At 37.5% G+C, this 26,013-nt stretch overlaps 1 protein-coding gene across 1 annotated transcript in view; it reads left to right on the forward strand.

Moving 5' to 3' along the window:
• The window catches only part of DIPK1A (divergent protein kinase domain 1A), a 130,033-nt gene that overhangs the window by 77,996 nt on the left and 26,024 nt on the right, over window positions 1-26,013 (forward strand). Inside the window, exon 2 of the mRNA XM_019957042.2 lies at window positions 9,343-9,477. Within this exon, the coding sequence (XP_019812601.1) occupies window positions 9,343-9,477 (135 nt within the window). The remainder of the gene's footprint in view (window positions 1-9,342; window positions 9,478-26,013) is intronic.

Below are 26,013 nucleotides of genomic sequence, written 5' to 3' on the forward strand. Positions count from 1 at the left end.
GCCCAATTCTCCACAACAGTGCCTCACCACACATCACATAACCCATGCTTCAAAAGTTGAATCAATTAGGCTAGGAATTTTGCCTCATCCACCATATTCACCTGACTTCTCACCAACTGACTACCACTTCTTCAAGCATCTCGATAACTTTTTGCAGGGAGAATGGTTCCACAACCAAAAGGATGCAGAAAATGCTTTCCAAGAGTTCATTGAATCCCAAAGCACAGATTTTTACACTATAGGAATAACCAAAGTTATTTCTCATTGGCAAAAATGTATTGATTGTAATGGTACCTATTTTAATTAATAAAGATGTGTTTGAGCCTAGTTATGATGATTTAAAATTCACAGGTCGAAGAATCAATATTGTGAAAATGACTATACTACCAAACACAATTACAGATTCAATGCAATCCCTATCAAATTACCAATGGCATTTTTCACAGAACTAGAACAAAAAATTTCACAATTCATATGGAAACACAAAAGACCCCAAATAGCCAAACCAGTCTTAAGAAAGAAGAATGGAGCTGAAGGAATCAACCTTCCTGACTTCAGATTATACTACAAAGCTCCAGTCATCAAGACAGTATAGTACTGGCACAGAAACAGAAATGAAGACCAGTGGAAAAGAAGGAAAGAAAGTGTGGTCGCTCAGTCGTGTCTGACTCTTTGCGACCCCATAGACTGTAGCCTACCAGCCTTCTCTGTCCATGGTATTTTCCAGGCAAGGGTACTGGAGTGGTTTGCTATTTCCTTCTCCAGGGGATCTGTCTGACCCAGGAATCAAACCCAGGTTTCCCTCATTGTAGGCAGATGCTTTACCCTCTGAGCCACCAGGGAAGCTCTAAAGACCAGTGGAACAAGATAGAAAGCCCAGAAATAAACCCATGCACCTATGGATACCTCATTTTTTATAAAGGAGGCAAGAATATACAATGGGGCAAAGACAGCCTCTCCAATAAATGGTGCTGGGAAAACTGGACAGCTACATGTAAAAGAATGAAATTAGAACACTTCCTAACACCATACACAAAAATAAACTCAAAATGGATTAAAGACCTACATTTAAGACCAGAAACTATAATATTCTTAGAGGAAAACATAAGCAGAACACTTAGTGACATAAATCAAAGCAAGATCCTCTATGACCCACCTTCTAGAGTAACGGAAATAAAAACAAAAGTAAACAAGTGGGACCTGATTAAACTTAAAAGATTTTGCACAGCAAAAGAAACTATAAGCAAGGTGAAAAGACAACCCTCAGAAAATCCCATGGACAGAGGAGCCTGGTAGGCTACAGTCCATGGGGTTTCAAAGAGTCAGACACGACTGGGTGACTTCACTTTCACTCTTCACTTTCATGCATTGGAGAAGGAAATGGCGACCCACTCCAGTGTTCTTGCCTGGAGAATCCCAGGGACAAGGGGAGCCTGGTCGGCTGCTGTCTATGGGGTTGCACAGAGTTGGACACGACTAAAGCGACTTAGCAGCAGCAGCAGAATGGGAGAAAATAATAGCAAATGAAACAACTGACAAAGGATTAATTTCCAAAATATACAAGGAGTTCATACAACTTAATGCCAGAAAAACAATCAACCCAATCCAAAAGTGGGAAAAAGACCAAAGAAGACATATAGATGGCTAACAAACACATGAAAAGATGCTCAACGTCGCTCATTGTTAAAGAAATGCAAATCAAAAGCACAGTGGGATATCACCTCATACTGGTCAGAATGGTCATCGTCAAAAAGCCTACAAACAGTAAATGCTGGAGAGGGTGTGGAGAAAAGGGAATGCTCTTGCACTGTTTTTGGGAATGTGAATTGATGCAGCCACTATGGAAGATGGTATGCTGCTGCTGCTGCTAAGTCACTTCAGTCGTGTCCGACTGTGTGTGACCCCATAGACGGCAGCCCGCCAGGCTCCGCCATCCCTGGGATTCTCCAGGCAAGAATACTGGAGTGGGTTGCCATTTCCTTCTCCAATGCATGAAAGTGAAAAGTGAAAGTGAAGTCGCTCAGTTGTGTCCGACTCTTAGCAACCCCCATGGACTGCAGCCTAACAGGCTCCTCCGTCCATGGATTTTCCAGGCAAGAGTACTGGAGTGGGGTGCCATTGCCTTCTCCGGGAAGATGGTATGGAGAGTCCTTAAAAAACTGGGAATAAAACCACCATATGACCTGACCCAGCAATCCTGCTCCTAGGCATATACCCTGAGGAAACCAAAATTGAAAGAGACACATGTATCCCATTATTCATTGCAGCACGATTTACAATAGCTAGAACATGGAAGCAACCTAGATGTCCATTGACAGATGAATGGATAAAGAAGTTGTGGTACAGATACACAATGGAATATACTCAGCCATAAAAAGGAATGCATTTGAGTCAGTTCTGATGAGGTGGATGAACCTAGAACCTATTATACAGAGTGAAGTAAGTCAGAAAGAGAAAGAGAAGTATTGTATTCTAATACATATATACGGCATCTAGAAGAATGGTACTGAAGAACTTATTTACAGGCAGCAATGGAGAAACAGACATAGAGAATAGATTTATGGACATAGGGAGAGGGAAAGAGAGAGTGAGATGTATGGAAAGAGTAATATGGAAACTTACATTAACATATGTAAAATAGATAGCCAAAGGGAATTTGCTGTGTGTCTCAGGAAGCTCAAACAGGGGCTCTGTATCAACCTAGAGGGGTGGGATGGGGAGGGAGGTGGGAGGGAGGTTCAAAAGGGAGGGGATATATGTATACCTATGGCTGTTTCATGTTGAGGTTTGACAAAAAACAATAAAATTCTGTAAAGCAATTATCCTTCAATAAAAAAATTAATTAAAAAGAAAAAGCAAACAAAAATTCACGGGTCAAAACTGTAGTTATGTTTGCACCAACCTAATAAATGAATGTGAAAAATAGGTAAGTAATATAGAAGTAGTCTTATGTAGCTGAATTTTGATATGTTGCCTCTTTATGCCTAATTCAAAACTTAATGTAAAACTATTTGAATAAATTCATAGGTTTTCAGATTTTTCATGAAATAAAATCATCACAGTAAAATAAAACAATATAAAAAAAAGAAAAAGTATCACTGTTCTTTACAGTAGAATTGGTAGAGAAAGTTTGTTTCATCATGTATATATTTTCCATCTCCAGTGATTTTTCTTTATGTATAATAAGATATTGCCAATCATTTAGTCATTAAGAATTATTTCTGTTATTTCCAGACAGATGTTATATTTTTCTAATTAAGTAGTAGTTTATGCTTTAAAGATTAATTTAAAATAAAATGATAGTGTCATACAAATTTGATTCTTTCAACCCCATAATCTTTGCTTTCATGTTATTTTGTAACCGTAATACAAGTTTTTTCAGTCTTAGTTAGCACTGTGGACGTTTGGGTAGATAATTCTTTGATGTGGGGAGCCCTCCTGTGCTTTGAAGGATGTTTAGCAACATTTCTGGCCTCGACAGACAAGACTCCAGTCACACTTTGTGGTTCTAGACCCTGCCAGGTATCCCCAGGAGGCAAAACTGACTCTAGTTGAGAATCATGCCATAGTGTATTCTCTAAAATTCTTATAACTTTCAGGAGCATAATTTGGAATAAAGCAGTGTACCACTAGTGAAAAGTGAAAGTGAAAGTCACTCCGTCGTGTCCAACTCTTTGTGACCCCATGGAGTATAGAGTCCATGGAATTCTCTAGGCCAGAATACTAGAGTGGGTAGCCATTTCCTTCTCAAGGGAATCTTCCCAACCCAGGGATCGAACCCAGATCTCCCACATTGCAGGTAGGTGGATTCTTTACTAGCTAAGCCACCAGGGAAGTAGCTAGGCCCAAAATCAGCAGAACAAATTTTGCTTCTGGGCAGTATTTTGGATAGTTCAGCATCAATAAAAAGGTCATAAACAGTAACTATATTTTTTCATCAAAGTCTAGATTGTCTAGGTAATTGGTATAGAACAGACCACTGGGAACATTTTAGTGAGTGCCACACAGGGAAACAGTCAGTAGGTACAGATGTCATTTATGGCTGTTTTTCTTCAACCTTTATTTTAAAATGTGAGGCAACAGGATCTGCAGAAATTAAAGGACACATGAAAGCCCTTATACTAGTTTGTGTTACCCTCAAATCACGGTGATTTCAGTGACATACCAGAATAAAAATGCGTTTCGCTCCTTTTGTCATTTACATATTACAGGTGATGCCCACTGCCCTGCTGGGAACATCCTCAATCCAACTTCCTCTCCAAAAATTTTGGCATTCTGTATCATGATGAACACACAGTGGGCAAGCCAGTTTACAGGGTATTTTTCCATTTAAACATATGCCAGAGGGAAAAAAAAATTTAATTTAGCTCTTTGAGAGAAAAACAAAATTACTTCAAATTTTATTAAATTGGCTGTGCAGAAGGGAAAAATATACAGGTCTCTGCTGCCAACATTTATTAAGCTTAATATGCATTTGATAGCTAATAGAAATTATTGATGGAGACTCCAAAGGTAGTTGACATTACTAGACTCCTTGAGGTGGGTGTCAGGGAGAAGGTAAGACAGACCAAGTTCTGAACTAGCAGAGAACTCACCATGTCTGCGTGGTTTCCTTTACTCTGTGACTTCTACCTGCTGCAGAGCAAGGCAAAAAAAGGAAAAAAGAAAATATTATTTTACAGTGTAAGGTCTTCTTGATTTTTTACTAAACGAATTGAGGTTAATCTCGTTTTAAAACCCCATCTCAATATTAATATAAGATTGAACTTCTCACCTAAGTGGTTGATTGTAACTTTATGGCCACTAAAAGATTTCAAACTGCATTCATTCCTCTTTGTACACATAATGAAAAATGGGCAAAATAATGAAGATTGATGTTTCCTTAAGTCTGCTCTGTTTAATTCTGCTGTCTGCTCTTCTACAGTGCTGTCTCTAATTGTACATAGTTTAATGATATCTAGGAGTATAAAGGTGTTGCCCATAAACAGCTTGTAAATAGCTTTCCTAAAATAAAATGGTTTCAATAATTGTATTCAGTAACTTCTTGATTGCTGAAACTTGGTTGCCTCTGATAATGCACTGTTATAATAATAGGTGTAAAAGATGTCATATATATTACATTGGGGTGGGTCGGGGGATGTGTGTGTGGGTATGTGTATAGTATAGACTTAATTCTTCACTTGTGATACATCCCTAAATGTAGAATTTGCTAGATGAAAATTTTTAGAGTTTTTGATGTATATGGCTAACTGCTCTTTCAGAAAATGCTGTGACAGCATACCCTACCACCATCATAGGAGTGAGTACAAATCTCCTCAGTTCAGTTCACTTGCTCAGTTGTGTCCGACTCTTTGCGACCCCATGAATCACAGCACACCAGGCCTCCCTGTCCATCACCAACTCCCGGAGTTCACTCAGACTCACGTCCATCGAATCAGTGATGCCATCCAGCCATCTCATCCTCTGTCGTCCCCTTCTCCTCCTGCCCCCAATCCCTCCCAGCATCAGAGTCTTTTCCAATGAGTTAACTCTTCACATGAGGTGGCCAAAGTACTGGAGTTTCAGCTTTCGGATCATTCCTTCCAAAGAAATCCCAGGGCTGATCTCCTTCAGAATGGACTGGTTGGATCTGCTTGCAGTCCAAGGGACTCTCAAAGTCTTCTCCAATACCACAGCTCAAAAGCATCAATTCTTTGGCGCTCAGCCTTCTTCACAGTCCAACTCTCACATCCATACATGACCACAGGAAAAATCGTAGCCTTGACTAGACGGACCTTTGTTGGCAAAGTAATGTCTCTGCTTTTGAATCTGCTATCTAGGTTGGTCATAACTTTCCTTCCAAGGAGTAAGCGTCTTTTAATTTCATGGCTGCAGTCACCATCTACAGTGATTTTCGAGCCCAGAAAAATAAAGTCACCCACTGTTTCCACTGTTTTCCCGTCTATTTCCCATGAAGTGATGGGACCGGATGCCATGATCTTCGTTTTCTGAAGTTGAGCTTTAAGCCAACTTTTTCACTCTCCACTTTCACTTTCATCAAGAGGCTTTTAGTTCCTCTTCACTTTCTGCCATAAGGGTGGTGTCATCTGCATATCTGAGGTTATTGATATTTCTCCCAGCAATCTTGATTCCAGCTTATACTTCCTCCAGCCCAGCGTTTCTCATAATGTACTCTGCATAGAAGTTAAATAAGCAGGGTGACAATATACAGCCTTGACATACTCCTTTTCCTATTTGGAACCAGTCTGTTGTTCCATGTCCAGTTCTAACTGTAGCTTCCTGACCTGCATATAGATTTCTCAAGAGGCAGGTCAGGTGGTCTGGTATTCCCATCTCTTTCAGAATTTTCCACAGTTGATTGTGATTCACACAGTCAAAGGCTTTGGCATAGTCAATAAAGCAGAAATAGATGTTTTTCTTTAACTCTCTTGCTTTTTTGATGATCCAGCGGATGTTGGCAATTTGATCTCTGGTTCCTCTGCCTTTTCTAAAACCAGCTTGAACATCAGGAAGTGACTTCAATTCTTGTCCTGAGCCCTCTAGCTACCCTCTCTTAATCTAATGATGAAAACTCCTGTCACATCCCATTTTATCTTTCAGCTTTGTTTACAGTGATTTTTGTCACAACTTTAAAGTTTTTACATAGTCAATGTCTTCCTTTAGAGATTCTGTGGTAGTTAGAATTTTTGTCATCTCAAAAAATATTTTTGAAAAATCCCTACATTTGTATTATATTATGTCATGTATTACATGTGTATCAGTTTCCTGTGGAATTTATTTTGATGTAAGATGTGTTTTAGGTTTTTAAATATGCTATTTCCAAATGATTAACAGTTGTCTAATCATCTTATACTAAATAATCTTTCTCTAACGGCCACATACACACAAAAGATTAGACTTATAAAAGTAAAATCATGCCATGCTACTGTTGTCCAAGAAACCCTCTGAACTGTGTTAAGGGTACTTATCTGGTATTTAGGATTTGTTTGTCACTGTAAACGCAGATGTTCTGAATGTGCCTAAGGTGGCGCCAGGCACGTAGTAGACAACAGATAGTGGCTGAATGAATGTGTGGGAAGCGGGTATCTTGGTATGAAAGTATTCCTTATCTTACAACGTAAAAAAATGTTAAATCAGTAGAGAAAAACGTACAAACGAAGGCATGTAACCATCGCCCAGCTTGAGCAGTTACCAACTCACGGCCAGTATTGTTTTAATACTTTTCCCACATACCTTTCCCTTCCTATATTGTTTTGAAGCAAATCCCAGGTACTATTTCATTCATAAATGTTTCAGTGTCTGTCTCAAAAAGATTAACTCGTTTTTCTTTAAACATCACATTATTATGCCTAACAAACTAAAATAATGCCTTTACAGCATTAGGTATCCTGTCAACCTTCAAGTTTTCAATTGTCTCATAAATGTCATTTTTTGTTTTACAGTTTTTCATTTGAATCAGGACTCAAAAAAGATCCACGAAATGTGATTATTTAATATACAATATTTCTTAGGTATTTTTTGATCTTTGGTTTTCTCATCTTCTCTCTCTTTTCTCCCTAGTGATTTATTTGTTGAAGAACGGGGTTATTTGTATGGCCGCATTTCCCACAGCCTAGAGTTTGCTGATTGTATCCTAATACTGTCATTTACTTAAGTGTTACTTATATGCCTCTGTCTCCTGTATTTCCTGTAAACTGGTAGTTGGAGCTAAAGGCTTAATCAGATTCAGATTCAGTTTTCTTTTTGGCAAGCCCAAAAAGAAGGCGGTGGCCTATCATAATGACAGCGTTACTGGCTTTTTGTTCAGGGCCTTGCAAATTGATTTTGCTAACGTTTGTTGAGTATTTTCTGTGTGCCTAGCAAAGTGCTTATGTTCTGCAAGCATTATGTCACTCAATAATATTTAAGCTTTGTAATACTAGTACATATCAATTTCTGTCTGATGACTAGACCTCTTATTAGGGCCAAGTTATCTTAAATGTCTTTCAAACAAACCCCTTGGTGTATACTCATGGTCATTTATGTGATTTAATTTGGAAATCTATCTGGACTTTCTTTTTATTGGATTCATTTAGAGCTATACAAAAATAACTTGCATTTAAGTCATTAAAAAAATGTTTTAATAATAAAACTCAGAGATCTATCATTTAACTGTGAATTTGTTGTACTCAAGCTTTTTGGTACTGGGATTCACTTCACAAAGACCGATATCTAAACCACAAATAGAGCCAAAAGAATTCAGTATTTCGGAGTCCCTTTCTCCTCTGCACTCCGCAGACGCACTTGTGTCTCCTTCATCTCCCTCGGCTTTCTTTGCAAGCCCACAGCGCTCACAGTGTCCCGCTGTTGTCCCGTGTGAGAAACTGACTTGGGGTTGTGAAAGCAAAACTAGCTTTTCGTTGTTTGTTTACATGTCTTTAATTTATTTTTGCTCAATTCTCCCCATGGTCCTAAATTCAGTTATTTATAAAATCAGACCATTGGAGTTCCAGACTCAAAACGTAAATGTCAAATTATCTTGACCAGCTGACAGTTTTGGAGATGAAACTGTTTGATATGTAGTTGATGGAGAAAAACCCCCAACTGACCGGAGTCGCAATTAGATACCAGAGCACTAGTTGCAAAGCAAGGCAAAGAGGATCCTATTGTACAGCTTTACAAACTGACATGAGGGAGTCATTTATTCTTTATATATATTCATCTTTCTTCTCCTTTAATAGTTGTAACTTTTTCCTCAAATTTCCAGAATATCTGTTAGGTGAAGCATTTGATTGATTGAATAAAAGGAACATAAAGCATTGGTGAATACAGCAGGGAAATAGGAATGAATGTCAAGTTTCATTTCATTTCATTTCTGGTTGTACCTCACTGTGAGACATTAGACTAGTAGCCAAATTCTCTGTTTTTATTTCTTTAAAACACAATTATTTTTGCCATACTTATTCATACAGAACTTTAAGATTCTTATTTGAACCAGTCTTCTATAAGCTTGTCATAGAGGGGACTGTGTCTCTCTTCACCTGATCTTACTGGGTGTCCAGGGTAGCACGGTGCACGTGCTTGAGCTTAATGAGTAACTTTGGATTCTGGTGGTATTTGAAAGATTATACATTTTAAAGGGTATTTTGTTCTCTTTTTCTTGGCAAGACCAAGGAGCTTCCTTTTCTAAGACCAGTGCTTTTTAGACTCAGTGAAAGTACACATTGTTCTAGGAGAATTGCCATATGAAAGCCTAGAATATATATTGAGTGCTTCCAAGAAAGGGGGAAAAGTCATGTTCTAGGACAGTGAATGCTGACTGTGTGCTGAATGATTGACTGTTATGTGCTCTTTTACTCACAGGCTCGCTTCTCGTATGTGCGAATGAAATATCTTTTCTTTTCCTGGTTGGCGGTCTTTGTTGGAAGCTGGATTATATATGTGCAATACTCTACCTATACAGAACTATGCAGAGGAAAGGACTGTAAGAAAATAATAGTAAGTATTTTTTATTTTCTAGTATATGAAGAAACCTATTCTCTAATTGAAGTAGAGTTGATTTAAAATGTTGTACCAATCTCTGCTGTGCAGCGTGACTCAGTTATATACATATACACATTCTTTTATTTATATATGTATATATATATTATTTTCCATTATGGTTTATCCCAGGAGGCTGGGTATGGTTCCCTGTGCTATATGGTAGGACCTTGTTGTTTATCCATTCTAAGTGTAATAACACATTAAAAAACTATATTAATAACATATATTTATTACTTATACATAGACTAAAATTATTTTCAAAAAGTAAAAGTTAATCTGATTTTGAGTTGTGTTGAACTTCTTACCATTTTGATATGACCAAATTAGTAGAACTGTTCCCCACTTTGAAAAACTCTGTATTCAGAAATCTGAGTAAGCCAGACTAGTATGAGAGCATACTTATTACAAAGAGGGATTCTTGCTTTTCAAATATATTTGAAGTTTAGTTTAATCAGATGGATTTTTAAATATTTATAGTATGAAAGTGTTATTTGCATCCATCCTTTCTGGAACATATCTTTTGAATAAATGGAGTCATTCTCGAATGCTGAAAATATTTGTAAAAAGTATATACGTGTATTTATTATTTAATTTCTATCCTACTGGATATATCTTAGGAAAATCACTAACAGAATAAGATTTCTAGTAGTAAATATTGGTTCCATAGCACTTATATTTTAAATGTTTGAGGATAATACTTAACTCCTTGTTTTCTGCTAATATCTTCTATATAAATAATATTAAAACATCTAAGAATTCATCTAAGAATTATATTTTTATCTAATAATTATTGAGATCCCAATTATTGTAACTTGTTAATGGTTCTAATTGTTGAATGGTTACTTTTTAAACAGGCCAGTGACGTAGGTGTGTACATTTAGCAATAAGGCATCCTGACCTTATGAACTTAGAGTCTAGTAGGGAAGAAAATGAATAATTACAGTAAGGTAAGATAATTATTATAATTATTACAGTAACAAATGATATAGGGTCATGAGATAGGGAGACCTGAAGCTTTCCAAAGTTTTAAGAGAATAAAAATCAGGTTAACTCTAGACATTCTGTCAGTCAGAATAAAAATAAATTATTCCCCAGGAGTATAATATCCGCTTAGTAGTCAGAAGAGAAATACTAATATAAGAAGCAAGGGAATTAATTAGCAAAGAAGAGTTCCAAATCAAGGAAGGTTGAAAGATGTCAATCTCGTGTTCATTCCAATTGGCCATTCCAGATCCTTGAAGACTTTAGGAAACTCTGGGGGCAGGCAGTATACTGGGTACTTCATATCGTCATTAGTACTTAAAATGATCCTGTGAAAGCCCCCCCCAAAACCCACTTTACAAATAAAGAAATATGACTAATAAGAGAGAAGAATTTGCCTTTCCTGGTGGAGCCAGAATTTGATCCCAATTCTGTGTGTATAGAAAGCTCATGCTCTTTCTGCTACCCGGAGTCAGAAAAGACTGATAAAGGGAGTTATAGATTAATAAAGCTAACAAAACCCCCCCACAGAACCCACCAGCTCAGCTTCAGTGAAGAAGAAAGAAGTTATATAATCAACTATAATAACATGTAAATAACCAAAACTATTTGAAATGTTTATTTTCCTTTTTTAAGGTCACCTTTCTCAAAGTGGGTTTCTTGAGGCACCTTAAAAGGTAGTCCATGAGTCAGATATACTTGAAAACAGAAAGTTAAACAAAAATAAAGAGTTGACTTTACTGAGGACTTCTTAGGATCTTTAATATACTAATGTGTGTTCTGCATCTCCAAAGAAAGCAAATATATTTGATTAGGCGAAAAATCCATCCCCACTGTAATCCTCCCAGGAAGACCTATTAACATCATCTGGCTATGTTAGAATACTGTTCTAAGAGATTAGAAATAGACATGGTTTTTATCTTGTTTTTAATATAGTAGCCTTTAAAATGTAAGGCATTTGTTGGTACATATTCTGTTATGAGTGAAATTATAGTTTAAGTACCTCATTTTTCATTTTAATGGGTAAGAAATGAAAGCAAAACATAATTCTAGCATAATTTAATGGTTATCTTTCTAAAACTTCAAAATAATAAACAAGTTTTCTAAGCCTAAAATATATCTTTTTCCTAAGACTGTCTTTAAAAAAAAAAAAAATTATAGTTTCTCTGCATTTGGGAATTATGTTCTTAAACTTACCCAAACTGGCAATACTTTAAGACCAATAATACTAAATAGTACTGATATGGCATAGGAATTGTGTAATTAGAAAAGAAAGCAGTGGGGCTTCCCTGGTGACTCACTGGTAAAGAATCTGCCTGTCAATGCAGGGGACATGGGTTCAATCTTCCATAAAGATCCCACATGCTATGGAGCAACTAAGCCTGTGCCTCACAGCTGCTGAGCCTGTGCTCTAGAGCCAGGGAGCTGCAACTGCTGAGCTCACGTACCTAGACCCTGTGCTCTGCAACAAGAGAAGCCATGGCAATAAGTCTGTGCACCACAGCTAGAGAGCAGACCCTGCTCACTGCAACTAGAGAAAAGCCTAAGCAACAGCAAAGATCCAGCACAGCCAAAAAGAAATAAACGTATTTTTTTTAAAAAGAAAGAAAACAGGCAGAGAAAATATTTTTAAAGTATATGTTAAAGCTTCAAAGAACTAACAAGGTAGTGAGGAATTACTTGATTAAGATCTGAGAAAAGGGAGACTTGCCTGGTGGTCCAGTGGCTAAGATTCTGTGATCCCAGTGCAGGGGGCCTCGGTTCAATACCTGGTCAAGGAACTAGATCCCATGTGCCACAACTTCAGAATTCGAATGCCACAACTAGAGATCAAATATCAAAGAAACTAGTGCTGCCAGTAAGATTCAGCATAGACAAATAAAATAAGTAAATATTTAAAAAAAAAAAGATCTGAGAAAGGATAAGATTTAAGAGAGGTGAGCCTTGATTTTGTAACTGTGTTTGCCTGGAGATAGATGACCTAAAATATAGTCTTTTTTTTTTTTTAACGTGATAGTTTTATCATTTATTTTAAATCCAGTAATGCATAGTTCTCATTTAAGTAATCCAGTTCTCATTTAAGTCTCACAAATACCTATGTAGCTAATTATTGTCATATAAATTTCACATGAAGAGAACAAATTTTAGCACTGACAATATGAGAACTCTATTGTTTGATTATGAAACCCATAAATTATGTTCTGACAAGCAGTAATTATAAATATATAGGGTCATATATTTAAATTTTTGTATATTTTTCCATATATATCACCAAAAAGTATCTATTGGTTCTGTATTAGTATTCCAAGAACTACAGTTGTTGAGACCAGAGCAGTCAAAATACTGTACTTGGAAGCTATTACTGAAACCAGGAGTGAGTCACCAATAGTCTCAGCACATAAATCAGTTTAATATGGAAAGATTTTGTTGGCATTGTTGTTGTATTGTTTACTTTTCCTTTCTTTTTAAAATCATGGTAGGAATGAGGTTTGGAGAATGGCATCTCATAAATTTTTATAGGGTGCATTTTCATTTTTATTCATCTCAAAGTAATTTCTAATTTTCATAGTCTTATGAGGCTAGGAAGATAAAAATATAGTACAGTTTCTACCAAGAGTGGGACCTTGGTACACCGTGCTTTGGGCTGAGATCCCAAAGGGCTGGACCCCAAGAGTGAAGGTGAGCTAAAAGAATCTCAGAAAGGTGAGCTGACTTTTGTAGCTTCTTTTTCCCTTGAGGAATTTGCTGATACTAGGCATGAGCAGGCGTCTGAGAACCAGGACTGTATACTGGGAGACCTTTGCTCTGGGGACAAGAAACCAGCAAGCTTTTATAGAAAACTAAGGGAACCTCAAGCAAACAGGCAGTTATCCTGTTGGGATGTTTGCCAAATCCTGGGCTTTACAGAATGGAAGGCTAAAAAAAATCTCATTGGAAAGCCTTTGAAAAGCAGACATTTTGGCAGTCTCACAAGATACAGACTAGAGTTATAAACCTGCCAGAGGGAGAAATCTCAATGAATTCCCAGGGTCTCAGTTAAAAATCCTGGAGGGTTGTGCTCTTGGAATGGAGATGAACCCAAAGTAGCTTGACCTTTACTGGAGACACAATTAAGCCTGCACTCAGCACAGCCCCCTGATTGGTTTAAGGTGATCAGTTACCATATCTGCCTACTAGAGGAAAGGGAAATCCTCTCTGGAGGCATTATGTACAAAATTACAGGGCATACCAAAAGACAAGATGACATGACCGAAACCCAAGAAATAAACATGGACAATAGAAGCAGATCCGTAGATAATCTAGATATTGCTGTCATCCAAAAAAGATTTTTAAATAACTGTGTACATGTTCAAATATATAGGAAAAAAACAAAGGTAGAGAATATAAATTTTTAGAAATGGATAATTTCAACAGGGAATTAAAATGTATTTAAGAGAATCAGGAAGACAATATAGAAGTTCCTCAAAGTTAAATATAGAATTACCATATGAATTACCAGCAATTCTACTTTTAGGTATATACCCAAGAGAATCGAAAGCAGGGACTCATATACTTGCACACCAATGTTAATAGCAGCATTATTCACAGTAGCCAAAAAGGTCGAAACTCTCTAATGTCCATTAGCATAAAGAAAATGTGACATATCCATACAAAGGAATTTTAATCAACCTTTAAAAGAATGAAATTCTGGTGAACGTGCAATGTGGAGTAACTTTGAAAACACAATGCTGAATGATATAAGCCAAATGCAAAAGGACAAATGTGTGATCCACCTATATGAGATACCTAGAATAATGATTACACAAAATCATTACAAAAATTGGTTTGACTCCACTTGTTTGACTTAGTATGAATAGAATGCTTGATTTCTGATTTATAGTAACCGAAGACTTTGATATAGTTTCATGTATTTTCACATCTAGTATTACTGCTAAAAGTCTAGAAAATTTATTATCTTAGTGATTTAAAAACACTTGAGTGAAGCTTGAACTTTTGGACATAAATGGTATGGACCTAACAGAAGCAGAAGATATTAAGAAGAGGTGGCAAGAATACACAGAACTATACAAAAAAGATCTTCATGACCCAGATAATCACGATGGTGTGATCACTCACCTAGAGCCAGACATCCTGGAATGTGAAGTCAAGTACTTCTGCTTTATTGACTATGCCAAAGCCTTTGACTGTGTGGATCACAACAAACTGTGGAAAATTCTTCAAGAGATGGGAATACCATACCACCTTACCTGCTTCCTGAGAAATCTGTATACAGGTTAAGAAGCAGCAGTTAGAACTGGACATGGAACAACAGAGTGGTTCCAAATAGGGAAAGGAGTACATCAAGGCTGTATATTGTCTCCCTGCTTATTTAACTTATATGTGGAGTTATTTACCTTATATTCTTAACCTATATAGCTTATTTAACTTATATTCTTTTATACAAGAAAATTAGAGATACCAAGGGAACATTTCATGCAAAGATGGGGCTCGAAAAAGGACAGTAATGGTATGGACCTAACAGAAGCAGAAGATACTAAGAAGAGGTGGCAAGAATACACAGAAGAACTGTACAAAAAAGATCTTAATAACCAAGATAATCAAAATGGTTTAATCTCTAGTCTTTCCCATTCTATTGTTTCCTCTATTTATTAGCACTGATCACTGAGGAAGGCTTTCTTATCTCTCCTTGCTATTCTTTGGAACTCATTCAATGGGTATATCTTTCCTTTTCTGCTTTGCTTTTGGCTTCTATTCTTTTCAGAGCTATTTGTAAGGCCTCCTCAGACAGCCATTTTGCTTTTTTGCATTTCTTTCTCTTGGGAATGGTCTTGATTCCTATCTCCTGTAAAATGTCACGAACCTCACTCTATCAGATCTAGTCCCTTAAATCTATTTCTCACTTCCACTGTATAATTATAAGGGATTGGATTTAGGTCATACCTGAATGGTCTAGTGGTTTTCCCTACTTAGTTCAATTTAAGTCTGAATTTGGCTATAAGGAGTTCATGATCTGAGCCACAGTCAGCTCCTGGTCTTGTTTTTGTTGACTGTATAGAGCTTCTCCATCTTTGGCTGCAAAGAATATAATCAGTCTGATTTTGGTATTGACCATCTGGTGATGTCCATGTGTAGAGTCTTCTCTTGTGTTGTTGGAAGAGGGTTTTGCTATGACCAGTGTGTTCTCTTGGCAAAACTCTATTAGCCTTTACCCTGCTTTAATTTGTACTCCAAGACCAAATTTGCCTGTTACTCCAGGTGTTTCTTGACTGCCTACTTTTGCATTCCAGTCCCCTATATTAAAAAGAACATCTTTTTGGGTGTTAGTTCTAAAAGGTCTTAGAGGTCTTCATAGAACCATTCAACTTCAGCTTCTTCAGCATCACTGGTCAGGGCATAGACTTGGATTACCATTATATTGAATGGTTTACCTTGGAAATGAACAGAGATCATTCTGTTGTTTTTGAGATGGCATCCAAGTACTGCATTTCAGACTCTTTTGTTGACCATGATGGCTACTCCATTTCACAGTAGTAGATATAATGGTCATCTGAGTTAAATTCATCCATTCCAGTCCATTTTATTTTGCTGATTCCTAAAATGTCAGTGTTCACTCTTGCCATATCCTGTTTGACCGCTTCCAATTTGCTTTGATTCATGGTCCTAACATTCCAGGTTCCTATGCAATATTGCTGTTTACATCATCGGACCTTGCTTCCATCACCAGTCACATCTGCAACTGGGTGTTGTTTTTGCTTTGGCTCCATCTCTTCATTCTTTCTGAAGTTATTTCTCCACCGATCTCCAGTAGCATATTGGGCACTTACTGACCTGGGGAGTTCATCTTTCAGTGTCCTATCTTTTTGCCTTTTCATACTGTTCATTCAGTTCTCAAGGCAAGAATACTGAAGTGGTTTGCCATTCCCTTCTCCAGTGGACTGCATTCTCTAAGAACTCTCCACCATGACCTATCTATCTTGGGTGGCCCTACACGGCATGGCTCATAGTTTAATTGAGTTAGACAAGGCTGTGGTCCATGTGATTAGATTGGTTAGTCTTCTGTGATTGTGGTTTTCAGTCTGTCTGCCCTCTGATGTAGAAGGATAAGAGGCTTATGGAAGCTTCCTCTGGGAGAGACTGACTGAGGGGAAAACTGGGTCTTGTTCTGATGGGCGGGGCCGTGCTCAATAAATCTTTAATCCAATTTTCTATTGATGGATGGAGCTGTGTTCCTTCCCTGCTATTTACCTGGGGCCCAACTATGGTGGAGGTAATGAAGATAATGGTGACCTCCTTCAAAAGATCCCATGCGTGTACTGCTACACTCAGTGACCCCAACCCTGCAGCAGGTGACCACCAACCCATGCCTCCGCTGTCACCAACTTAGACAGCATATTAAAAAGCAGAGACATTACTTTGCCAACAAAGGTCAGTCTAGTCAAAGCTATGGTTTTTCCAGTAGTCATGTATGGATGTGAGAGTTGGACTACAAAGAAAGCTGAGTGCTGAAGAATTGATGCTTTTGAACTGTGGTGTTGGAGAAGACTCTTGAGAGTCCCTTGGACTGCAAGGAGATCCAACCAGTCCATCCTAAAGGAAATCAGTCCTGAATATTCATTGGAAGGATTGATGTTGAAGCTGAAGCTCCAATACTTTGGCCACCTGATGCAAAGAGCTGAGTCATTGGAAAAGACCCTGCTGCTGGGAAAGCTTGAAGGCAGGAGGAGAAGGGGATGACAGAGGATGAGATGGTTGGATGGCATCACTGATTCGATGGACATGAGTTTGAGCAAGCTCCGGGAGTTGGTGATAGACAGGGAGGTCTGGCACGCTGCAATCCATGGAGTTGCAAAGAGTCGGATAGGACTGAGAGACTGAACTGAACTGAAACTTTTAATCCAGTTCTGAGCCTATAAAGTGATACTATGTTGTAAAAAGAAGAAAAAAAAAACAGAAGAAATTAATGTGATACAGTATTATTAACTAAAGTATAGATTTTGTTCAAATTTCACAAAATTTTATGCTAGTGTCTATTATTTGTTTTCATACCTTATTCAAGACTCCATATTATGTTTAATTGCATTGAGCAGCTTCAGCTGCATGCAACAAATTCTGGTAAATTCTCTTTTCATTTTTATTCTTTGCAAATATTTTCTAATTTTCCTTGTTATGGCTTCTTAGAAACATCTGTCATTTAAAAGTGGACATTTAATTTCCAAATGCATGGGATTTTTAAAATATCTTTGATATTAATTTCTCATTTAAATGCTTTCTTCTCTGCAGTAACTCTCTGTTTTTTCAGTCTTCTAACATTGAGGCTTTCAATGGCTAAATCAAAGATCTCTCTTGGTAAATGTCACATTGCACTTGAAAAGATACAGATTATTTTCAAATATCTTTTGACACTGATTTCTAACATAATTTCACAATGATAAGAGAACAGACTCTGTATGATTTCAGTACCTTTAGACCATGAAATTTTTGCACCTTTTTTTATGTCCCTGGATATGTTCCAGTGTCTCCTATTTTATAATCTATGGGAACTTGAATAGACTTCGTATCCTACCGTTGTGTGAAATTTGTATAAATCTTAATTATGTTGAGTTGGTTCATAGTGCTTTTCAGGTCTACTATATTCTACTTCTCTGTATATCCATTCTATTAATTTTTAAGAGTTTGATATTGAAACTCCAACTAAAACTCTTAATTTGTCTGCTTAAAAAATAATTGTAATACATAGTGGAACTATATGTAAGCTTGTTTTGTAATTTCCCAGTCTCCTATAAATGTGTTATCATACTTTCATAATTTAAAACATAAAAAAGAAAGACAAAAAAACTATTACACATAAATAGGGAAAAAGGTAAACGGAGTTAAAATGTTTAAAATCCTTATCATATTGCAGAGTAGGGGAAAAGTATTAATTAACTTTAGACTTACTAATTCAATTATGTATTTTATTATTTCTAGGATAGCCTCTAGAATAGAAAAAGAGCATATCATTTCCAAACTAATGTAGGAAAATTGGGATAAATAATAATACTCAGTCCTAAAGATAGCAAGAAGGTCAAGAAAAAGAAACATAACAGGCAGAAGAAGTAGAAAACACATAATAAGATGATAGATATCACAAATTAAATTCCCTGGGAAACAGACTCAGAGACTAAGATTTGCCCAAAGGAAGTTTGTTGGGATGGTCTTTTGAGATTAACATCTGTGAGGGAGTGAAGAAGCAAGATAGACCTGAAGAAATTTAAACTGCAATGCAGTGGTAATAAACGCCTCAGTTGATTCTACAGGGAACCTGGAACTGGGATGGGCTTGCAGAGATGCAGGCATTTATAGAAAGCATCACTATGAACAAAGCTAGTGGAGGTGATGGAATTCCAGTTGAGCTATTCCAAATCCTGAAAGATGATGCTGTGAAAGTGCTGCACTCAATATGCCAGCAAATTTGGAAAACTCAGCAGTGGCCACAGGACTGGAAAAAGTCAGTTTTCATTCCAATCCCAAAGAAAGGCAATGCCAAAGAATGCTCAAACTACTGCACAATTGCACTCATCTCACATGCTAGTAAAGTAATGCTCAAAATTCTCCAAGCCAGGCTTCAGCAATATGTGAACCGTGAACTTCCTGATGTTCAAGCTGGTTTTAGAAAAGTCAGAGGAACCAGAGATCAAATTGCCAACATCCACTGGATCATCGAAAAAGCAAGAGAGTTCCAGAAAAACATCTATTTCTGCTTTATTGACTATACCAAAGCCTTTGACTGTGTGGATCACAATCAACTGTGGAAAATTCTGAAAGAGATGGGAATACCAGACCACCTGACCTGCCTCTTGAGAAATTTGTATGCAGGTCAGGAAGCAACAGTTAGAACTGGACATGGAACAACAAACTGGTTCCAAATAGGAAAAGGAGTTTGTCAAGGCTGTATATTGTCACCCTGCTTATTTAACTTCTATGCAGAGTATATCATGAGAAACGCTGGGCTGGAAGAAACACAAGCTGGAATCAAGATTGCCGGGAGAAATCTCAATAACCTCAGATATGCAGATGACACCACCCTTATGGCAGAAAGTGAAGAGGAACTCAAAAGCCTCTTGATGAAAGTGAAAGTGGAGAGTGAAAAAGTTGGCTTAAAGCTCAACATTCAGAAAATGAAGATCATGGCATCCGGTCCCACCACTTCATGGGAAATAGATGGGGAAACAGTGGAAACAGTGTCAGACTTTATTTTTCTGGGCTCCAAAATCACTGCAGATGGTGACTGCAGCCATGAAATTAAAAGACGCTTACTCCTTGGAAGGAAAGTTATGACCAACCTAGATAGCATATTCAAAAGCAGAGACATTACTTTGCCAACAAAGGTTCATCTAGTCAAGGCTACGGTTTTTCCTGTGGTCATGTATGGATGTGAGAGTTGGACTGTGAAGAAGGCTGAGTGCTGAAGAATTGATGCTTTTGAACTGTGGTGTTGGAGAAGGCTCTTGAGAGTCCCTTGGACTGCAAGGAGATCCAACCAGTCCATTCTGAAGGAGATCAACCCTGGGATTTCTTTGGAAGGAATGATGCTGAGGCTGAAACTCCAGTACTTTGGCCACCTCATGCGAAGAGTTGACTCATTGGAAAAGACTCTGATACTGGGAGGGATTGGGGGCAGGAGGAGAAGGGGATGACAGAGGATGAGATGGCTGGATGGCATCACTGACTTGATGGATGTGAGTCTGAGTGAACTCCGGGAGTTGGTGATGGACAGGGAGGCCTGGCGTGCTGCAATTCATGGGGTTGCAAAGAGTCGGACACGACTGAGCGACTGATCTGATCTGATCTCTGATACCCTTCTCCCTGATTAATCACTGGATACCATTTTCCATCCTCTCCCAACTTCCTTAAAGGGGATATGACCTTGGATAAGACTGTATTCCAGCTGAGGGCAAGTCCCAAAGAAGGATTCAGCCGAGACCTGTTGACTACCTATGTGCTCAGCAGCTGAGGGAATGAATGCTCCAGTTCTAGAGCAAATATGAGTGGCTTAGCATGGCACTGACTGTCGTATATCTAAACCCAAACATGTTGGTAATTAAATTAAATATAAAGGGACCAAATGCTTCAGTTAAAAGACAAAGATTGTCGGACTGTGTTAAAATTTAAAAGCAATTATATAAGATACACATCTAAAATATAAAGATGCAGATAGATTGAAAGTAAAAGAATAGGAAAACATTCATGCACATATGCAGATTCTAAAAGGAGGAATGTTTAGAGAAAAAACCATGGCTATATATATTCTTGTAAGTCAATATTGCACAGACTACCTCTTTTTAAAGTTTGAATTAGCTCTTACTGGCTTGAAATGCAATTCCTTTTAAATTTGCTTCCCCTGGGTTACAGGTTTGCAATAGCTGCCTAAGTAATTGTCTGGTCTTCTCCTAAATTATGGCACTATCCACGCATACTTGTTCTGGTCTTAGTAATTCCTGTTTTGAAATGTGGAGTCTACACTGATTATCTCTCTCCCTCTGTATTACTGCATAGACTGTTCTCTTAAGTGGAATGAACTGAAACGGAGCATGTAATAAGATGGCTGGTTTTCAGTTTGGGATATACGTACATAACACTGCATTATCTCAAAACCACATTTAGTGAAAACATGCTTGCCAAAGGATTACAGTATCTTGTGTATAAACTCTGAACAGATTTCCTTTAAAATCCTCAGTCAGTTTCATCTTAGTGAACTAAGGAAGATTAAAAAGAGACACAGAAGATCCAAAAGCAGCCCTGTAAATACTGTTTGCTAAAGTTTAATAATGAGGGTTCTTTTCTTTCTTTAAAAGTTGACAGTTTAGCTTTTAACCTTTTTCTAGTTTTTTTCTTATTTTTCATAATTTAATATGTATTTTCAAACATACATATTTAATATGTATGTTAGTCATTATTCTGAGTGCTGTTGATACAGTCATAACCAGAGTCCATGTCTTAAGAAGCTTATATTCTTAAAGTGGAATATGAATAATAAAAGCAAAAAACAAATAACTGACTTCATATATTAAGAAGGGCAGTGAGAAAGGATATAATAGCAGTATTTAGTAGAGAATGGCAAAGGATCCTATCTTGACCAGAGTGGTTGGGACAGGATTTCCTGAGAGGAGGGCATTTTAAATTGAAACCTGACGAGAAGGAAATAGCTGTGTATCGGGGCATAAAGCATTTAAAACGAGAAAGGAAGTACAAATGTCCAAAGAACAGAGCAAGTTTGGAAAATAGGAGTGGTTTCATGTGTGACTTGTGGCAATGTCTCATTACTTTAGTCACATCGGTGTATCCTCAAACCCTTGGTACTAATGGTACAGTACACAAAGGATGAGGAGCCTCTTGACTGTAAGTAGCTCAACCATAACATGTTAGTCTATTGGAGAAGACACTAGCCTGGACTCAAAGAACTAGTCTTACCCTTTCCCGTGATGCATGACTTTGAATAAATGACTTCATTTTATTGACTAGCTATTAGTTCCATTGTACAGGTGAGAAAAGTATTTCTTTTTAAAAATTATTTATTTTTGGCTGTGCTGGGTGCAAAATTTATTTTTGGCTTTTGTTACAGCGTGGGCTTTTTCTAGTTGCGGCGAGCGGAAACCTCTTTGTTGCCGTGTGCAGGCTTCTCACTTGGGCGGCCTCTCTTGTTGTGGAAAAGGAGCTCTGCGGCTCTTGGACTTCAGTGTCGCGGCCCGTGGGCTCAGTAGTTGCAGTTCCCGGCCTCAAAGCATAGGCTGAATATTAATAGTTGTGGCACACGAGATTAGTTGCTCCATGGCAGGTGGGATCTTCCCAGACCAGGGATCAAACCTGTGTTTCCTGCATTGGCAGGCAGGTTCTTTAACACTGAGCTACCAGGGAAGCCTCAGAAAATATTTCTGCCCTACCTGCATCACAGATTTTGTGAGGATAAAGTAGAATTGAACCAATTAAGCTGAACGATATTCTGACATATCTGTTTTTTGTTTTGTTTGAAAATAAACGTTTATTTTATCCCACAGTATGAAAAACAAAGACATTTTTTGAGCAGCTGAAGTATCTTGACATATCTATTGAATACAGAGAACTTGACTTCCTTTGGCCTGGGGCAAGTACCCTAGTGCTTGTGCCTGTAACAATTTGTACTTCAGAATTTCCTTAGAAGATTGCTCTGACTCTCTTACTTAGAGCATTGCCTCCAAGGTGAGCATATTGTCTAGGACAGGAACAACAGGTGATTGACACAGTGTTATAGGCAGTTTACTTACGTTTAAGAATCATGGTCTGTCTCAATTTACATAGCTTTCTTTTTCTCTGTATATCTCTATCTCTGTCTTTTCCACTTTCCTTCCATTTGTGTGTAATGGTTCCTATTTATTCTAGTAAAGTGCATCAGCTTTGGAATAAATGAACTTCAGGTTTGAGTTCCAGCTTTGCCATTCCTTAGCTGTGTAAGTTAGGCAAATTATTTAGCCTCTATAAAATGGGGATTAATAATACTACATGTCTCATCAGGTGGTTGTGAGGATAAAATGAGTTCATGTATTAAAAGGCTTAATACAGTACTTAACACTTGACACATAGTGTTCAATGAATTATTATCTCATTTATACCTTTGAATATGACTAGGAAGATAAGACATATACAAACATATATATGTACATGACATTATATGATCAGTGGTATCAATCAAGGTTCAAGCAGAGAATCAGAGCCAATAAAAATACATATTAAGAGATTATTATTTTAAATTTTATTAATATAAATTTATTAATATTATTTATTAATAACATGGGTGGACCTCAGGGACATTATGCTAGGTGATATGAGAAAGACAAATACCACATGATCATGGTTATTTGTGGAATCTAAAATATTCCACAACAACAAAATCCAGCTCATAGATGCAGAGAACATATTAGTCTTTGCCAGAGGAGGGGGTGTAAGGTGGGCAAAATTGCTGAAGTGGATCAAAAGTACCAAACTTCCAGTTATAAAATACACAAGTCATGAGGATATAATGTACTTGATGGTGACTATAGTTCATAATACTGTAGCCAGTGAATCACAGCCTTGGTCACTGGGCCTTTTGGCTACCTGTAAATTAATATCTTTTCCTCTTTTATATTTTTATAATAAATTTCAAAAACAAACAATATTGAACAAATCAGCTATGTATTTCATATGCATTATGTACTATATGTGAATTAGTCTAATTTAGTAATTAATTACATTTCTTATAAATTCAATATTGAAAATCACTATAGAAAGTTAGTATTACTGCCCTGAGATGTTCTTCACTAACCAATGGATAATTTTTGTCAAAAGATATTGTAAAGAAATGAGAACTGTATTCTGCTCTTCTTTGTTTAAAGGCAGCTCTCACTAAAACTAAGGGTAACCAGTAACTAACCCTAATTAGATGTGCTCAGAAGGATCCATTTTTTCCCAGTTGTGCTTTTTCTTTTTTCCACCAAGCTAGTTATAACATATTATACATTTTCTCTGATCGTAGCTATCACTAATTCACTTGTTATTTCAGCAAAGTCCTATTTTGTGCCTAACCATAAAGAAAGTTTGCAGTTTGGTTTGCTGGGTTCTTTAAAAAAGAAAAAAGAATGAGGGAGGAGGGAGAGAAATTTTCCTTCTATACATTTTTCAGGAAAACTTTAATATTGAAATTTCTGGCATGTTCCTCCACGATCAAGAGTGTTTGTTCTAAGGCTCTACCTCAGCAAATAATGAGGAATCACTCCCTGTGATACATTCTGGTGAACCTTTGTGACTATTATATGAGCAAATGCTTTAAAATGTAAGCATTAAAAGATGAAAGGGCCCGTAGATTTCATTATAGTCTCTTAAGATTTAATTTCTAAAGATAATAGTTTGTTGCTTAAAACCACTAGCTTCAGTTCAGTTCAGTTCAGTCGCTTAGTCGTGTCCAGCTCTTTGCGACCCCATGAACCGCAGCACGCCAGGCCTCCCTGTCCATCACCAACTCCCAGAGTCCACCCAAATCCATGTCCATTGAGTTGGTGATGCCATCCAACCATCTCATCCTCTGTCGTCCCCTTCTCCTCCTGCCCTCAATCTTCCCCAGCATCAGGGTCTTTTCAAATGAGTCAGCTCCTCACATCAGGTGTCTAAAGTATTGGAGTTTCACCCTCAACATCAGTCCTTCCAATGAACATCCAGGACTGATCTCCTTTAGGATGGACTGGTTGGATCTCCTTGTAGTCCAAGGGACTCTCAAGAGTCTTTTCCAACCCTCAGTTCAAAAGCATCAATTCTTAGGCCCTCAGCTTTGTTTATAGTCCAACTCTCACATCCATACATGACCATTGGAAAAACCATAGCCTTGACTAGACAGAACTTTCTCAGCAAAGTAATGTCTCTGCTTTTTAATATGCTTTCTAGGTTGGTCATAATTTTCCTTCCAAGGAGTAAGCATCTTTTAATTTCATGGCTGCAGTCACCATCTGCAATGATTTTGGAGCCCAGAAAAATAAAGTCAGCCACTGTTTCCACTGTTTCCCCATCTCTTTCCCATGAAGTGATGGGACCGGATGCCATGATCTTCATTTTCTGAATGTTGGGCTTTAAGCCAACTTTTTCACTCTCCTCTTTCACTTTCATCAAGAGGCTCTTTAGTTCTTCTTCACTTTCTGCCATAAGGGTGGTGTCATCTGCATATCTGAGGTTATTGATATTTCTCCCGGCAATCTTGATTCCAGCTTGTACTTCCTCCAGCCCAGCGTTTCTCATGATGTACTCTGCATAGAAGTTAAATAAGCAGGGTGACAATATACAGCCTTGACGTATTCCTTTCCTATTTGGAACCAGTCTGCTGTTCCATGTCCAGTTCTAACTGTTGCTTCCTGACCTGCATACAGGTTTCTCAAGAGGCAGGTCAGGTTGTCTGGTGTTCCCATCTCTTTCAGAATTTTCCATAGTTTATTGTGATCCACATAGTCAAAGGCTTTGGCATAGTCAATAAAGCAGAAATAGATGTTTTTCTGGAACTCTCTTGCTTTTTCGATGATCCAGCGGATGTTGGCAATTTGATCTCTGGTTCCTCTGCCTTTTCTAAAACCAGCTTGAACATCTGGAACTTCACGGTTCATGTATTGCTTAACATATACTAAATTCAAGATACTTAGAACCATGTTTTCAGTAAGATAGCAGTACATAACTAATGGTTTCATTTAGCTTTCATTTACTCAGAATCAATTATTGTTTGGTTCTAGAGGTTCAGTTTGTGCTGTTATCCTATATTTTTTAGAACCAATTCATTTGAAACATACTGCTTTTAAAGTACAAGCTTAATTTTTTCCTTTTAAAAGTATGGCTTTCCTTTATGCCAACTTGAGTTAGGTTCCCAGTCTCTTATTTGCAAACTTACAGGAAAATATTTACTAAACAAATTTATTTCAAATCTTAACAGACATAAGCCCCAGAAGAGCTTCCCATGTGGTTCAGTGGTAAAAAATCTGCCTG

This window comes from Bos indicus, chromosome 3 (genome assembly GCF_029378745.1).
Source record: "Bos indicus isolate NIAB-ARS_2022 breed Sahiwal x Tharparkar chromosome 3, NIAB-ARS_B.indTharparkar_mat_pri_1.0, whole genome shotgun sequence".
Classification (NCBI taxonomy): Eukaryota; Metazoa; Chordata; class Mammalia; order Artiodactyla; family Bovidae; genus Bos; species Bos indicus.